Source organism: Curcuma longa, chromosome 1 (genome assembly GCF_044706935.1).
Source record: "Curcuma longa cultivar G26 ecotype Majalengka, Jawa Barat chromosome 1, ITB_CL_G26_1.1, whole genome shotgun sequence".
Taxonomy (NCBI): domain Eukaryota; kingdom Viridiplantae; phylum Streptophyta; class Magnoliopsida; order Zingiberales; family Zingiberaceae; genus Curcuma; species Curcuma longa.
In genome coordinates, this window is record NC_133861.1 from 13,156,464 (window position 1) to 13,173,763 (window position 17,300).

General features: G+C 40.4%; 2 protein-coding genes across 4 annotated transcripts; one reads left to right on the forward strand and one right to left on the reverse strand.

Moving 5' to 3' along the window:
- Positions 1-80: 80 nt before the first annotated feature.
- Positions 81-3,759, reverse strand: LOC141841576 (uncharacterized). Of its 3 annotated transcripts, none has more exons than XM_074729928.1 (2): positions 2,646-3,759; positions 81-348 (listed from the first exon to the last, which is right to left on the reverse strand). In XM_074729928.1, the coding sequence occupies exon 1, from the start codon at positions 3,720-3,722 to the stop codon at positions 2,685-2,687; it is 1,038 nt and encodes a 345-aa protein (XP_074586029.1). In that variant the 5' UTR covers positions 3,723-3,759; the 3' UTR covers positions 81-348; positions 2,646-2,684. The 3 variants fall into 3 exon arrangements, with proteins under 3 accessions (XP_074586029.1, XP_074585955.1, XP_074585889.1); XM_074729854.1 differs by having other exon boundaries at positions 81-395; XM_074729788.1 differs by having other exon boundaries at positions 81-412.
- A 2,558-nt stretch (positions 3,760-6,317) lies between these two features.
- On the forward strand, positions 6,318-7,542 carry LOC141836312 (vacuolar iron transporter 1-like). Its single transcript, XM_074723777.1, has 4 exons — positions 6,318-6,589; positions 6,874-6,959; positions 7,041-7,155; positions 7,242-7,542. Exons 1-4 carry the CDS (start codon positions 6,318-6,320, stop codon positions 7,540-7,542), a joined length of 774 nt encoding a protein of 257 aa, XP_074579878.1.
- The last annotated feature ends 9,758 nt before the right edge of the window (positions 7,543-17,300 follow it).

The following is a 17,300-nucleotide window of genomic DNA, read 5'->3' on the forward strand; positions in this document are numbered from 1 at the left end:
ATATATATTTTTTCTGTTTTGTTTTTTTTTTTGTTATAGTCAAAAAGAGGGCAACGTACAATCACAGTACACCAAACATACATTTTAAAACTAAAAAAATAAATCTGAGCTGTTGAACTGCATTACAACCATCCAAATACTATAGTATCCAATTTAGTTTCGTATAACTCGGGAATAAATTCAATAACGATCAACAACAAAAAAATTATTAGGCAAATTGCCATATTGACTGCATCCAGAACATCCATTATTATTGTAGAATTTCATGTATCAATGTGGATGCTGCACCATGGAGACAACAGGAGATCGCTAATATACATCCAAAGTCCAACGGCCAAATCCAGCAAACTACACACAATTTCACAAGGTTGTCAATGCACCTTGTTGACGCTCGCCTACGACATGAAGAAGACTGCATGGTAAAAGTATTCAGGAACAGCACAGAAAAACTGATTAGCAGTAAAATTTATATATAGAGGGAGGAGGTTCAAACAAATAACACGAGAAATTAGGGTGACGGAATCAATATATAGTTGTTCACAGTTCTCACTAAGTAGTGAGCATGGAGTTGTGGTCCTTTCTTTGCTTTGGTTCTTTAATCTCCCTATCTAAAATGTCAAAAGATGATGAATATATACAAACCAATATAAAAACACACTTCAATTCACTAGGACGACAACAACAACAACTAAGTTTTATCCCATTAGATGAGATCAACTATATGGATCCTTCTAAAATTAATCAATTTATTCACTAGGACATAAAATAAAATAAAAACTATTGATATAAAAAAATAGATTAATCAATTTATAGTACTTTCTAAATGGAGAGTTTTTTGGCCATCAGATGAGCAAAACAGGCCTGATAAGAAAAGGAAATGAAGTTTTTTGCATTGTCAAGAACTGTAGTGATCATAGAATTCTCTTGAAATACCAAATTGGTAGTCATCACTATGGTTCTAGTATCTTGTTGAAGTATTTGAAAAGGTTAAGTGATACTCGAGCAGAAGATGAAAAATGAAAAATTCAATCAAACATAAGCAGAATTATCAGGAAAGTAAGAATGAGGATCATGATTGAGGATCTACAGTACAAACACTCGCCAAAAGTTTGAGATTTAGAATCCAGCAGAGTTCAAGAAGAGAGAACTCACTGTGCTATATGCAAAACACAACCCAACAGACCTGATTATAGACAACTAAGAACAGCTACTTTCTTATTTAAGTTCATTTGTTGTTCCAGCATCAACTTTCCCCACAGAAACTCAAAGGGGTAACACCCTTGGACCCTGATAGAAATGATAAGACAAGAACTAACAAAATGGAAAGCATCATGCATAGCAATTATATCTCCAAAGGCTTATCTGGTATGATTGGATTAAAGAAACACTAATGAAATCGCCCACAAACAAAAAACAAATGAAAGGACCTAGGCCTTTGGAGTCTCCTCCATGATCCATAGCAAGAGAAAGGAAGAGAAAATTGAACACCAAAATTAAAAGGTTTAAATATCTAATGGTGCATAATTACATTTGATGCTATACTTATAGAATTGGAATAATATGGCATTTGGGGGAAATTGTTAAGAGTATTAGAACTTTGCAAATGCAGCAGTTTTTTTTTTTTTGGAGATTAGTTCACTCGCTGAAAGATGACTTTTAGTATTATATTGGTGTGACTTTGTGTGTTATATGACATCTATATAAATATAATTACGAGAAACTGCCATATTCTCCTACGAATGCCAATTTCAATATGTTCACATTGCTGGATGTCCTTGTTTCTTTTCCATCTATAAAACATTAATGAGTTGAACCTAACTTAAATTTGATTGGATCATTGCAACCTTTACGATTCCGATACTACCTTATCCTAAGTTTTAACTAACTAGCTTACTCGTGTGCACCAGGCATTGTTAAAACAAAACCTATGGGCATCCGTGTAAGGAAGTTATTTCAACAGGATGCTAAATCACACACGAGGTTGCAGGGACAAGATATTGTCATCGACACAAAATCACATGAAGGGTTGATCAAGCAATGGCCTAATAATTGCAAGCCATCCAATAATTAGAACCTTGAAACTAAATTCACTAAGCAATCTAGAATTTATATATAAGATATTCATTGTTTGCAAAATTGTGAACTTAACACATGGATTCACCACCATTTGGCAAAAAAAAAAAACATGTAAAACAATAACATTGAATAATGAATCGTGAAAAAACAGTATTTGCTTCCAAGATTACCATCTAGATAGTAGCATGAGAGAAAGGGTGTTTCCAATTTGTGATGTTATATGTTGAGTCCTATTAGCATCACAAACTATTTTCTTGCACACCGTATGTCCCTCTCTGATGGTTGTCTTATGAAAGAGTAGGGAAAAAAGGATCAGTATTACAATTGATCAAGTAGCGTTGGGATTGCTAATTATACAGGAGATAAATATAAGGCATCATAATTATCGTAGGATTTATTCCCAAGGGAAAACAAACAACATCGATGATCATCTTGAACAAAGGCAGTTCCATTAATGCGAAAAATTATAACTCGTAGTAACCATGTAAGTTATGGTTAACACAGTAATTGCAACCCATTTATTAACTGAACTATAATCATGGTAATTAGTATGCAAAGAATTAGCATACCTCAAGTCTTTGCATAACATGAACCATCAGGAATTCGTACTAAAAGAAGTTCTCCCTAATCTCAGGCGGCGGCTTATTATCGCCACCATTGGAGCTACTTCCCGTGGCTTCTCCCTGCCGTTCCACTTGACACTCCGGTGAGAGTGTCCCCTCGCTATCCGCCTGTGTTACATCCAAATGCTCCATCTGAAAGAGCGCCGCGTCCATGGTCGCTGATGTAAGGGACCGAACAGGGAACGATAGGCGATGCTGCCTCCTCACTTGCCATAGCGCAGCCGTCAGCACCGTGGCTTCCTCATCGGCCGTGCTGAGGGCCAGCGACAGCGCGTCATCAAGTCCTTCGCCCACCGCCGAGACACCTAGGGAGCGTACAGGTGCACCGACTGAAGATTCACCGAGGGCAGGGAGCGGGGAGCGGCAGACAGGGCAGGAGTTGTGGAGGGATAGCCAAGGGACGATGCAGTCGGAGTGGTAAAGATGGGAGCAGGGGAGGCGCCGGGCCGCAGATCGAAGTACAAACTCATCTTTGCAAACGGCGCAACAGGGGATAGCAGCGGCGTCAGCCTCGGAGATGCATACGGTGGGGAGGGCCTCGATGGAAGTGGCAGAGGCAGGAAAGGGGCCAGAGCGGGTGGGGGCGGATGGCGGGAGGAGAGGAAGAGGATCTTCGCCGCCTCCATCTGCGAGTCGAGCGATGAGGCGGCTGAGGCGCGCGGCACGGGAAGGAGGCGTACGGCGGCGCTCCTCGGGATCCGAGGCGGATCTGGTTCCATCGTCGTCAGAATCGGTGAGGGCGAGGGGTAGGGATTGGAGAAGAGGGCCAGGGCCCGAAGAGGAAGAGGAGGATGAGGTGGAGAGAAGGTGGGTGGGAGTGAGCTCCATTTCTTCGAGGAAATCAGAGCGGGAGCAGTCGGGGCAGATCAAGGGCGATCGTGAAGGAAGGAGGGTGACGCTCATGTCGCACTGGTGGCACCAGTAGATGACGGGCGGGGAAGCGGTTGTCGGAGCGGAGGCGCAGAGAAGTGCGGCGCCGTCGACCGCGGTTGGATTAGTTGGGGATGCAGCAGCAGAAGACATAGCGGCGGCGGCACTTCCCCTCCTCCGTCTCAATGTTTCTTCCTCTTTCTTCTCCTTTTCTCAAGTATCCATAGTGAACGGTAAAAAAAGTTGGGTGGGTCAGTCGGAAAGAGAAGGTCGGGTGAGTGAGCCAACCAGTGGATAACGTCTCTTCAACGGGAGGCAGTAAGCGAGATGAATAATAATAATCTGTCAAACTTATAATATCATAATCGCTGTACAAAAAACAACTACTGATTGCTTCGGCCGAGTGAATAAGATCTGTGTCAGCTCAATACATTATGATAGAAATTGCATTTTTTTTGTTACCTACTTTTGCCAATCAAGGAAGCAAGCTATTGCAGAATTCCAAGTCCAAGTTTTTTCTGGACCGCCACTTATTTCTGGTTTAAATATTGAGTTCGTGGCAGCGTGACCTTCGTCTGCTGCCCCTGCATCGCCTTCGGCGGCCCAGGGGTCGGTGGGCTGCGGGGCGAGCGGGGTGTTGATTGCGCTGCTGTAGTACTTGACGTGGTTCCAATGGGTGTGGTGTACTCGCGCACCATGACTTGGACCTGTGTTAGTTTACTCTTCCACTTCCATACTGAATGTTCCTCGGTCACAAGCCTATTAATTTTTCTATGCCCATACTCTTCCACTTCATCGATCACTTGCCCATACTCTTCCGCTTCCTATGAGTGCGACTGAATTGATACTGAACCATAGAATTATAAAATTTCGAATCTCTTGAGATTCATTTTCTTAGGGAATAAATTCCTTCCACTTATGAAATAGTTCGATATCATTATTTACCACCCTGAGATGAGTATTATCATCTTTTACAACATAAATAGAGTTGATTTTGAATTTTTCATATGAAATCATATATCGTATCGAAAATTTTGGTATAAAAAATATATATATCAACACCGTACTAAAAAATTTGATATATTGAAAATATTGATATACCGAAGTTTCAGCATATTAGATTTTCAATATGTTATAAATTCTATATCGTTCATATCAAAAATTTCAATACAATATTGGTAAAATATAGTCTATATCAAAATTATAAAAGAAAACAATTATATCTATCCAATTGCCTACTAATTAGAAAATAAATAAATAATCTTGATGTAGGAAGCAACAAATTTTCTTCAAATACAACAAAAACATATTACTTTAAATCTTAAATTCTATACAAATTCGATCAAAAACTTTCAGACCCTAATTAAAAAATAAATAACTTATAAATAATTTATTTAATATTTCAGTATATATAAAAAAATATTAAATCTCATATCAATATCTAAAAATTTGGTACGATGTAATATCGTATCAAAATTTTTGATATATCATCAATATCAATATATTCCGTATATATTTATATAGTATGTGTGATGTATCAAAATATTTTATATTTTCCTCATCACTAATCACAAGTTCGATTAGAACTCAAGGTGGAACTCACATCAAATCTTTCATATTCATATTCCTCTCGTTATAGCTTAAAGTACTAACAGACATTTCTTAATTAATATAGTAATTTTAAAATGATTTGTATATAAATTTTAAAAGAATTTTTATTTTTTTTCCTTCTGTAGTTTAATAGCATATACTCTATAATTAAATTATATTAAAGGGAGGTGAAACATGATGGATAATTTTATAATAATACTAATAATAAATTTGTAGTAGTTTAAGAGGAAACAGAAGTTTAGATGGAAGTCAAGCTGCACCTAACTTTTTTTTTTTTTTATCTCTATTCACATTATCATTTGGTAGCACGTGAAATAAAATTTAATAACATTTATAATATAATTTATTAGTAGCTATAATAAAATTTGATATCATCTATAATATAATAAAAAACACGATAACAATAAATTAAAATTAATTAAAATTTGTATGAAAAATTGTTCCACGTAAGAAATATATATAATGTTCATGAGACTATCTAAACTTTTAAATTAATTATAATAGAAATTTTCTTCGTCTAATAATAAGAAATTTTGGTGTCTTGATCTCTCGCCCTTTCTCTTCACTCCCATAAAGCGCCACGGAAAGCAAGTGGCAGAATTATTCATCACTTTCCATTAAAAATAATTAATTAAACTTTCCATCAAAATAAGTTAATTCCCCATCATTCATTTGGGCCCGTCTAACTTGGGCTGGACTAACAAAAAACGTTTTAAATTTCCAAAATATCAATTTTTTTCAGTTAAAACGTTGATGTGTGACAGAAAAAATAATAATAAATTACATATAGTTTGCTTTGCTTTTGACAGTGATTTTTTTTAAAATGTAGATAAGGAATGAAATAATGCAGGAAAAAATAAATTCATAAAAGAAAAGAAATTAAAAAATATAGATTTGGAAAATGTTCAAAATTAGAATATTTTTAATAAATACAAATAAATTAAAAAATATTTGAAATTGACAGATTTGTAATAAATTAGAGATTTAAATTTTTACTATTTTTATTACGGACGCGTCATTTTAATTTAGTTCTTGTCCTTTTTTGTTGAGGCCCCGTTATAAGTACCTTCTCTCCGCCTTCCACCGTCACTTGCAATTTAGCGTCTCTCCCTCCGTCGATATTGCTCTTAATTACATATGATGGCGGCGGAAGACCGATGGGCGGTGAAGTCGTTGAAAACGTCGGCGTCTGGTGGCGTTTCCTCGGAGAAGCTTTTGGCGGATCACCAGGAGAAGCACTTCACTGCCAGCGATGTCGTGCGCGACGTCATCATCGGTGTCTCGGACGGCCTCACCGTCCCCTTCGCCCTCGCCGCCGGCCTCTCAGGCGCCAACGTTCCCTCCTACATCATCCTAACCGCTGGCCTCGCCGAGGTCGCCGCCGGCGCCATCTCCATGGGCCTCGGCGGGTGGGTAACTTCACCCATACACTTTAATTCGACTCTATTTTTGCCCCCACGGGCGGGGTCAGCTGGTCAGGGCATGGGGTGCAGCATGAGGTGGGCTTCAGGGCTCATGGTTGCATTTGCGATAACATCAATCTATGCCATCCAAACAATTTAATTCGACTCTATTTTACTGTCACCGCAGTTCGCCAGACCAGTTATAGCGCCGTTATGTTTCTATATCGGTTACACAACGATATAACTGAAAGAAGATTCAATGGACGGCTGATGATATATCCACGTGGCAGGTATCTAGCGGCGAAGAGCGAGGCGGACCATTACATGCGAGAACTCAAGCGTGAGCAGGAGGAGATTATTGCCGTCCCCGACACAGGTAAGGTCACCTCCCAGTGTAAATTATGAGTAAATCTTTGCCGTCGGATGCTGATCTGACGGTCGTACATCGTGATTGCAGAGGCGGCGGAGATCGCAGAGATCCTGTCTAAGTACGGTCTGGAGCCTCACGAGTACGGTCCGGTGGTGAACTCCCTGCGGAAGAACCCGCAAGCCTGGCTCGAGTTCATGATGAAGTATTAAGCAGCTCTCGTTGTCGGTTCATAATTTGAGATCCAATCGACTGAATGATATAATGTAACTTGATCGATCAAATTTTCAGATTCGAGCTAGGATTGGAGAAGCCAGATCCGAAGAGAGCATCACAAAGCGCGCTCACGATCGCCCTGTCCTACATGGTGGGCGGCGTGGTGCCTCTGCTGCCCTACGTCTTCATCCCCACCGCCACGAAGGCCATGTTTGCGTCCATTGGCGTGACGCTGGCGGCGCTGCTCTTCTTCGGCTACGTGAAGGGCCACTTCACCGGCGACCGCCCGCTTCTGAGCGCGATCCAGACCGCCTTCATTGGAGCCGTCGCCTCCGCCGCCGCCTACGCCATGGCCAAGGCCGTCCAAGCCAGCTGATGTAATTGACAGTTTTTGCGTAGGTGCTGCATTTGCAAAATGTGCGTAGGATGATCGCTCTATGTATCAAACCTATGGATTGTCTTTGCTGTATTAATGACCAAGGTGATGATGAGACCTTTCGTCTTGGATATCAGAACAGCAAATTTTGAGTAATGAAGTTCCTTCTAAACGACGTTATCATCAACGATCATTATCATCGAACAGTTCGGTCAGCACTAGATATATATCATAATTGACGATCTAAAATATGAGCCATTGCCCCTGGTAAGCTTTATTTTTCCATATAGGGTTCATGGGATATGCGCACATCTGAACCCGACCCGTTACGACCTACTACTACCAACCTAATCCACAAAGCAATAAAAGAATGCTTCCATTCAACGGTTTAACACGCCAGTACAACTGTAGCGGAAGAAGGTCTGCGTCGCAGGTAAAAAATGGTGCCCCAAGAGGCGGCGACCGCCTCCGCCCTCCTCCCGCGGCCGGTCCACCCAACCACCTTTGCGGCTTCTACGGCCGTCCGCCAGGCGGCCGTCCACCATCTCGAGGAGCGGCGCACCAACTGGGCCTACTCCCGGCCGGTGGTGGTTCTCGACGTCGCCTTGAACCTGGCCTTCGCGGCCTCCGCCGCCGCCGTGCTCTGCGCCACCACCCACGAGCGTCCCGTCACGCCGATCCGGGTGTGGATCTCCGTGTACGCGCTCCAGTGCCTGGCGCATGTGGGGTTGGTCTGGCGGGAGTATCGCCGGCGCCAGCGGAGCGGCGGAGAGCGAGGGTTAGAGGAAGGGGGAAGTGGTGGGGAGCGGGTGTTGGAGGATTCGGAATACATGGACAGTGAGGATGATGTAGCCCGTGTCGGCGCTGCGGACGGTCACCGTAACAGGTACTAGGAAGTCGGATTTGTTCTTTTTCCTTAATTGATGCAATCTCGTCGTGGACATTGTTGGGATTGAAGGGAAAACCTAATTTTTTTCTTAAAATTCAGGGAATTTTACTGCTGGGATATCGGATAGGTATACTCAAACTTTTTTAGAGCTTACGAATCTGCTAAATGGCTAAAGTTTAGTAGAGAAACTGAGTATGATATTTCCCTGCTTGCAATTCGTTGCAGATTCAATTGGACTTGTGCTCATTGAACGACATAAGTAAACTATTTAATTCTCATGCAATTTTAACCATGTTGTGTTGATTGGAATTCAATCATTTAGTATAAAGTTTTAGTCCCACATTGCTAAGCTAAGAAAGATGAAAGGCCTTATATATCAAGTCCTTCCAATCATGCTTAGAAATGTTAAGGAGACCTACACGCATGCGCGGGTCGAGCCCAAATCAAGTGGGTTCGGGGGGTCTGAACCAGAAATCCATAAACCGGGCGCGACGCCCGTGATTATCGCGCGCAGGGGGGGTGCAAATCCCCACCCCGTGGGCCTCGCACATGCAAGCGGCCCAGTTTGGTTTTGCTGTCCCGAATCCAACCTTGGTTTGGTTTTATATTTTATTTTTGTGCAAAAACCCGGTTTGGTTTTATTTTTGCTCGCGAAGAGGAGGTGCGGTCGCGTCCCTCGTGAGGAAGAGGCGCAGTCGCGTCGCTCCAAGCCGAGGCGACGAACGAACAAGTCTCTCCTCTTCTTCGAGTCTATATAAGACCATGGTTGCAGTATTTCTGTACAGTGCAGAAACTTGAAGCAAGCTTTCTCTTCTCTTCGAAGTCTTCCTCTGTTTCTGCGCGCTTCTCTTTTTCGAGCGTCCTGAGGCTTTGTTTCTCGGCGATCTGAGGTTGTCTCCGAGGGCTGTGTTCGTTTTGGAGTGCACATACGAACATCGCGAGTGGTTGTCGGATCTTGGGAGGGTTTTGCCGGAAAGCCTTTGCACCGTAGGGCGGCAATTAATTCTCTAAGGACAGTCGGCACGCCGGCGCTTCAACCGGATAACTATTCCTAACTCTGATCTCTTTTATTTATCTGTCTATTGCATACTGCTGCTTCGGTGCATAATATTATTGTTACTGTTTTTTACAACAATCTTAGAGAATTAATTTTGTGCATCGATAGACATGATGGATATTAGAACATCGGGGTCTGATGAGGTTAGCGCCAAACCCGAGAAGTTTTCCGGGCAAAACTTCAAACGTTGGCAACAACGAATGAAGTTCTGGCTTACTACGCTAGGACTTTTCTCTGTTATAGAATCAGACCCTCCTTCCCCTAATGAAGAGGAACCTGCCCATAGTGCTGTCCTAGAGAGATATAAACAAAGGGATTATCTCTGCCATGGGAGAATCCTGTCTACACTCTCGGACGCACTATTTGATGTGTACTGCTCCACAACTTCGGCCAAGGAGTTATGGAAATCTTTGGATAAAAAATACAACTCCGAAGATTCTGGTTTAAAAAAGTACACTGTGGCTAAGTTCTTAAACTTCAAAATGGTTGAGGGAAAGTCTGTGGTTGAGCAGACCCATGAATTTCAAGTGCTGATTCATGGTCTTGCTGAGGGAGATATGTCACTACCTGAAAAATTTCAGGTCTTGTCTATCATCGAAAAGTTGCCTCCGAGTTGGGAAGATTTTGGCATGACACTTAAACACAAGAGAGGTCATATCTCTCTTGAAGATTTAATGATTGCCTTAAATATCGAGGAAGAACATCGGAAGCAACACAAGGATGATGATAAAGGGATGCCTATGGATTTTACTCCAAAGGCAAATGTGGTGGTCTCCTCTGATAAGAATAAAAATCAGAAATTGAAGAATAAATTGAAACCCAAACCAAAGGTTCAAAAGAAGAATGGAACTAAGCCTTGCTGGACTTGTGGACAAGTTGGACATTTTGCCAAGTTCTGTCCTGAGCGAAAGAACAAGAAAAAGAACCAAGGCAATATGCACAACACCAAGGCACAAGTCAATGTTGTGACTGCTAATGATGGCACTAACAACGGGTGTGTTTCCTTTAACCCCGAACTAAATTTGATTTATCAACCCAATGAGTGGTTAGTTGATACAGGTGCTAATGTGCACTGTTGTGCTGATCGATCTGCCTTCCTTACTTATCAGGTAATTGAAGGCACTACCGTGACCATGGGGAACCATTCTGCTGCCAGGGTGTTTGGGATAGGACGAGTTGACTTGAGGTTTACCTCGGGAAAGGTCCTGTCACTGCATGAGGTGCATCATGTTCCAGCGGTCCGACGGAATCTGATTAGCGGGTCAAAATTAGTTCGTGCTGGTTATGAGTTGAACTTTAAATGTAATAAAGTTGTATTGTTACATTTAGGAACCTTTATTGGAAAGGGTTACCTTAATGAAGGTTTATTTAAACTCAATGCTGAAAATGTTACCTTAAACAAATCTAGTGATAATTGTAATAGTGGTTGTTCTTATAACATTGAATCTTATGATGTGTGGCATGATAGATTAGGACATGTTAATTTCCATACCATAAAAAGGATGATGAATCTTGACATGATTCCTAAACATGCTATAAACGATAAGAAAAAATGTGAAATTTGTGTGCAATATAAACAACCTCGTAAACCCTTCAAATCAGTTGATAGAAATTCTAATATTTTAGAATTGATTCATACTGATTGTTGTGAGTTTAATGGTATGATAACTAGAGATCATAAAAGGTATTTCATAACCTTCATTGATGATTACTCTCGTTATTGTTATGTTTATTTGCTGAAAACTAAAGATGAAGCTCTAGATAAATTTACGATTTTTAAATCTGAAGCTGAAAATCAAACAAATCAAACCATTAAGAGGTTAAGGTCTGATAGGGGTGGAGAATTTACCTCGAACCTGTTTCAAAAATTTTGTCAAGATTCAGGTATAATTCATGAGGTTACTGCTCCATATAGTCCTCAATCTAATGGTGTAGCAGAACGGAAAAATCGAACTCTTGAAGATATGATTAATTCAATGTTAGGAAGTTCTGGATTACCCAACTTCATGTGGGGGGAGGCTCTATACACTGCATGTCATGTGTTAAATAGAGTACCAATGAAGTCAAAGGATAAAAGCCCATATGAGCTTTGGAAGGGTCGAAGAACAAGTTTGAAATACCTTAAAGTGTGGGGGTGTCTTGCAAAAATACTTGTACCTGAACACAAAAGGAAAAAACTTGGTCCAAAGACAGTGGATGGTATCTTCTTGGGTTATGCTCAGAATAGTGTTGCATATAGGTTTCTGATTATTAAATCAGAAATTTTTGGAATAGATGCAAATACTATTGTAGAACTTCGTGATGCTATATTTTTTGAGGATATATTTCCTATGAAGACGAGGACACCTCAATCTATTTCTAGTATTTCTACTAGAGATGAATCTGCCTCTGTAGAGGTCCCATTATCCTTAGCGGGTGCACCTTCCTCAAGTCACTCTAGATTAGATGAATCTAGTGAGTGTGCAGAATTGAGAAGGAGCAAGAGGCAACGTGTGTCTAAGGATTTAGGTCAAGACTTTGTCACTTATAATATAGAAGGTGACCCCGTGACATATAGAGATGCTATGGCTTCTCCTGAAGCTAAGCAATGGAAAGAGGCCATTAAAAGTGAAATGGACTCTATTATCTCTAATGCCACTTGGGAGTTGGTGGATTTGCCTCCCGGTTGCACCAGCATAGGATGTAAATGGGTGTTTAAGAGAAAACTAAAACCTGATGGGTCAGTAGATAAGTTCAAAGCCCGCCTAGTTGCTAAGGGATTCAAACAAAAGGAAGGGATTGACTATTTTGACACTTATTCTCCTGTTACTAGAATTACTACAATCCGAGTGTTGATTGCACTGGCATCCATATATCATCTTGAGGTCCATCAAATGGACGTCAAAACTGCATTTTTGAATGGAGATCTTGAAGAGGAGATATATATGGATCAACCAGAGGGATATGTACTTTCTGGAAGCGAGAATAAAGTCTGTAAGCTAGTCAAGTCTCTTTATGGTTTGAAGCAAGCCCCAAAGCAGTGGCATGAAAAATTTGATAAAGTTATGCTATCTTTTGGCTTTGAAATTAATGACTCTGATAAATGCGTGTATACTAAAATGAAAGGTGATAACTGTATTATTTTATGCTTATATGTAGATGATATTCTGTTGTTTGGGTCTAACCTTTCAATTATTAATGAGACAAAGGCTCTCTTGAGTGGAAAGTTTGATATGAAGGATATGGGTTGTGCTGACCTGATTTTGGGTCTGAAATTGACTCGCTCAACTAATGGAATAGCAATTTCTCAGTCACACTATGTTGAGAAAGTGTTAGAGAAATATGGCTATAGCCACGTTAAATCTGTTGTCACACCTTATGATCCTTCAAAGACTCTCCACAAGAATAAGAGTGGCGTGGCTGTGTCTCAATTACGATATTCACAAATAATTGGTAGTCTAATGTACTTAGCAAATTGTTCTAGACCTGATATTTCTTATGCAATATCAAAATTAAGCAGGTTTACTAGCTGTCCGGACAGAACACACTGGGATGCATTAGACAGAGTACTCAAATACCTGAAAGGGACTATAACCTTGGGCTTGTGCTATGGGAGGTTCCCTGCAGTCCTGGAAGGATATAGTGATGCTAGCTGGATAGCTGACACTGCTGAGTGTAAAGGCGTTACTGGTTATGTTTTTACACTTGGAGGCGGTGCAGTTGCATGGAGGTCTGTTAAACAGACGATTATCTCTCGTTCTACATCTGAGGCAGAATTGTGTGCTTTGGATACCACAGTAACAGAAGCTGATTGGCTTAAGGGTCTTCTTACTGAAATTCCCTTGATGACGAAGCCAATACCTCCTATTTCAGTAAACTGTGATAATCAAACCACAATAGCTCAGATTAGAAGCTCCAAATATAACCAGAAACAGAAGAGACATGTACGAATAAGATTGAAGTCTGTTCGTGAGTTAGTGTCTCAAGGAGTGGTGTCATTGGACTTTGTAAGCTCAAAGGACAATATTGCTGATCCACTCACTAAAGGACTTGATTCTGAGAAAATCAAGAGATCCAGTAAGGGAATGGGACTGAGGCCTATTCTGGTTTCATCTATAGCAGCAACCCAACCTATCTGATTGGAGATCCCAAGAAGTAGGTTCAATGTGGTATAAACAAGCTATAAGGGTGAACCGTAAGCATAAATTGATTGAGATGTAATCTCATAGTTTCTTCCCTGGATAGATGCTTGACTGCTAGTAAGGATGAGCTTAGGGCTTTTAATGAGTTCAAGGTCTTCATGACAGGATGCTTGCAGTACATCCTTGGAGAACTCACCTATGTAAGTGTAACTGTGGGGTCGCAGTGTGGGGGGTCTGGGCAACTCTCCTTAACACTTATGAAACAAGATTCGGTGGCATGACCGTAATGCACCAACCCAGAAGGATTCAACCATCGCCCGTGATGAGTTGTTGCCAATTAATTTTCACATATTAAAGGTTTAAGTTCAAGACTTAGTTCACTTCAAACCTATGTGAATAAGATTGGTGCACTTAGGTGAAGATTCAAACCGGAAGGTATCCTCACTGAAAGCTCATTACAACAAAGCCTCAGGACATGTGTTGTTTTTGAAATGATTTGAATTTGTGGGGGATTGTTGATTGGAATTCAATCATTTAGTATAAAGTTTTAGTCCCACATTGCTAAGCTAAGAAAGATGGAAGGCCTTATATATCAAGTCCTTCCAATCATGCTTAGAAATGTTAAGGAGACCTACACGCATGCGCGGGTCGAGCCCAAATCAAGTGGGTTCGGGGGGTCTGAACCAGAAATCCATAAACCGGGCGCGACGCCCGTGATTATCGCGCGCAGGGGGGGTGCAAATCCCCACCCCGTGGGCCTCGCACATGCAAGCGGCCCAGTTTGGTTTTGCTGTCCCGAATCCAACCTTGGTTTGGTTTTTTTTTATTTTATTTTTGTGCAAACCCGGTTTGGTTTTATTTTTGCTCGCGAAGAGGAGGTGCGGTCGCGTCCCTCGTGAGGAAGAGGCGCAGTCGCGTCGCTCCAAGCCGAGGCGACGAACGAAGCTTTCTCTTCAGGTCTATATAAGACCATGGTTGCAGTATTTCTGTACAGTGCAGAAACTTGAAGCAAGCTTTCTCTTCTCTTCGAGTTGTCTTTCTGTTTCTGCGCGCTTCTCTTTTTCGAGCGTCCTGAGGCTTTGTTTCTCGGCGATCTGAGGTTGTCTCCGAGGGCTGTGTTCGTTTTGGAGTGCACATACGAACATCGCGAGTGGTTGTCGGATCTTGGGAGGGTTTTGCCGGAAAGCCTCTGCACCGTAGGGCGGCAATTAATTCTCTAAGGGCAGTCGGCACGCCGGCGCTTCAACCGGATAACTATTCCTAACTCTGATCTCTTTTATTTATCTGTCTATTGCATACTGCTGCTTCGGTGCATAATATTATTGTTACTTTTTTTACAACATAAATCTGACACAACATGGAAAACTCGAAACCTGACCCAACCCAATCCGAAAATTTTGGGTTCAGGGTTTTTTCAATAAATCACATCTATGAACAGGATTGGGAATTTTTTATACCCCAAATAAAACCTGGTTTAGGTCAGATCTTTCTTAAAACCCAACATGAATTGGCGAATACCCACTTACTTCGAGGTCATACATCCATTAGTGAAGACATTCAGAGCTTTTTTCTTTTTCCATCACGTCAAATAACTGTGCTATTTTCCTCCCTATTTAACATGGAACAATCAATCAACAACTTCTTCAGTTCTTTTATTTCTAAGGTTATCTTCTCATGTTTATCTATTTTCTATGTAAAAGGATAGTGGTGTTTCTTTCTTAGCTATATTGTATTTTTCTCTTTTTGGCATAATCATTGAATTTCATTCTCTCTTTTAGCTTATCACCTACTCACAATGTCTTCATTTAATAAACATATCGAGTAATTTGAGCAATAATGTTGTTTCTCCCATATATTGCATGGGAATCTCTTACCAAACTAGGTCAAGGCTTAAACTTGTATATTGAATGCACCAACTTTACATAACCTAATTTACAATCTTTTATTTCCAGGTGTAAATGCCTGATTTTACCATAACAGAACCTGTATGCTTTGAGAATCTAATTCTATTATCTAGAAAGAAAAAAAAATTTGAGTGTGCTTCTTCATGGATTTGGGCAGGTTGTCTGTGGTTTTCCTCACATTTGATGCACTCTTTGCTGTATGCTTTGAGAATCTAATTCTATTATATATAAAGGAAAAAAATTGAGTGTGCTTCTTCATGGATTGGGGCAGGTTGACTGTGGTTTTCCTCATCTTTGATGCACTCTTTGCCATATTCTGCATTGCTTTCACATGCATCATTGGAATTGCACTCTGCTGCTGCCTGCCTTGTGTTATGACAATCCTTTGTTCTGTTATAGGTCAGGTGAGGACTTTAGATTGTCTTGATATAAGATTAGGCTGCTAAGCGCTAGTCTGTCTAATCCTTATCTCTATGCTCACTTTGTGTGTAAAGGAAAGTGCTACAGATGCGGACATCAGTATGCTTTCCAGATACAGATATTCTGAGTTTCACCGTGATGGACAAAAGTTAATAAAGGAAGGATTAATGGTTCCAGATTTAAATAACAGGGGATTTACCTCTGATGAGCGTGTTCTTCCAAAGGAGGATGCAGTAAGTTTTACCTATCTTGGCATTTGCCCCTTTATTCATGTTAATTCCTTTGAGACTGATTCTTAATTTATTTATTTTTACCATATTCAGATGTGAAAGTTTGTAATTTCGTGCAGGTCATTAGATTAATTCTAATTCCAAGCCATGCGTCTATCTGAAACTTTAGAATCCATTGAGTTCTTAGTTAGAATCCATGATGGTACAACTAATTCAACTTTCTTGCATACATATCGAATAGTATCTAGCTAGTTCCTTAGGTAATTTGAACTGTCTTTGCATTTTTACACAGTTGTTTTTTGTTTGATTTTGTAAACATTTTATTATTCAGTGTGATAAGTTCGAAAAATATCCAATGCCTAGTCCTCTCAGCCTTGTTTTGCTTACCCAATTGCAGACCATTCAATTATGTAGATTAAAGACTTGAGCTGAAACTGTTTCTTCATTAACTACTGATTGCAAGAATCTCAAAGCTGAATTGTGTTACTTTTGTCCCTATTTTCTTAGGGCTGTTGTATTTGTTTAACTTCTTATGAAGATGGAAATTCTTTACTTTCTCTTCCCTGCAATCATCATTTCCACTCCTCATGCATCGTCAAATGGCTTCGGATAAATGCAACCTGCCCCCTTTGCAAGTATCACATACTCAATGGTTGAGATGTTGAACTCAATACCTTTTCAGCTCCTCGTAAAAACTACTGCTGTAATATGTATTTGTGAATCAGACACTGTACAGATGTAGTTTCACAGAGATGTTAAAAATGTACATGCATCTGTGATGTATTATTATATGATTTTGTAGATTGAGAACAAAACATTCGTGTTCAAGAAACTTTTCGTTCCTTCTATTTCACTACTATTTTGCGTCTATCAATAGCAGCCCTTTTGCAATGTGAATGAGTGGATTCAACTCTTGATTTTGCATTCGGGACTCCATTTTTTGGGGTGGGACGATGCAATGATAAATTTTGAAAATAGATTTGGAGAAAAAAAAAAGGAGCAGAGGAAGAGATATCCAAATTAGCATTCTAAAATATACTTTATTCAATAATTTCTTTTAAAAAAATGTATTCAAAATTGCGTATCTACTTCAAAATAATATCTAAACTTCGATAAATAATTATAATTTTGAGCATT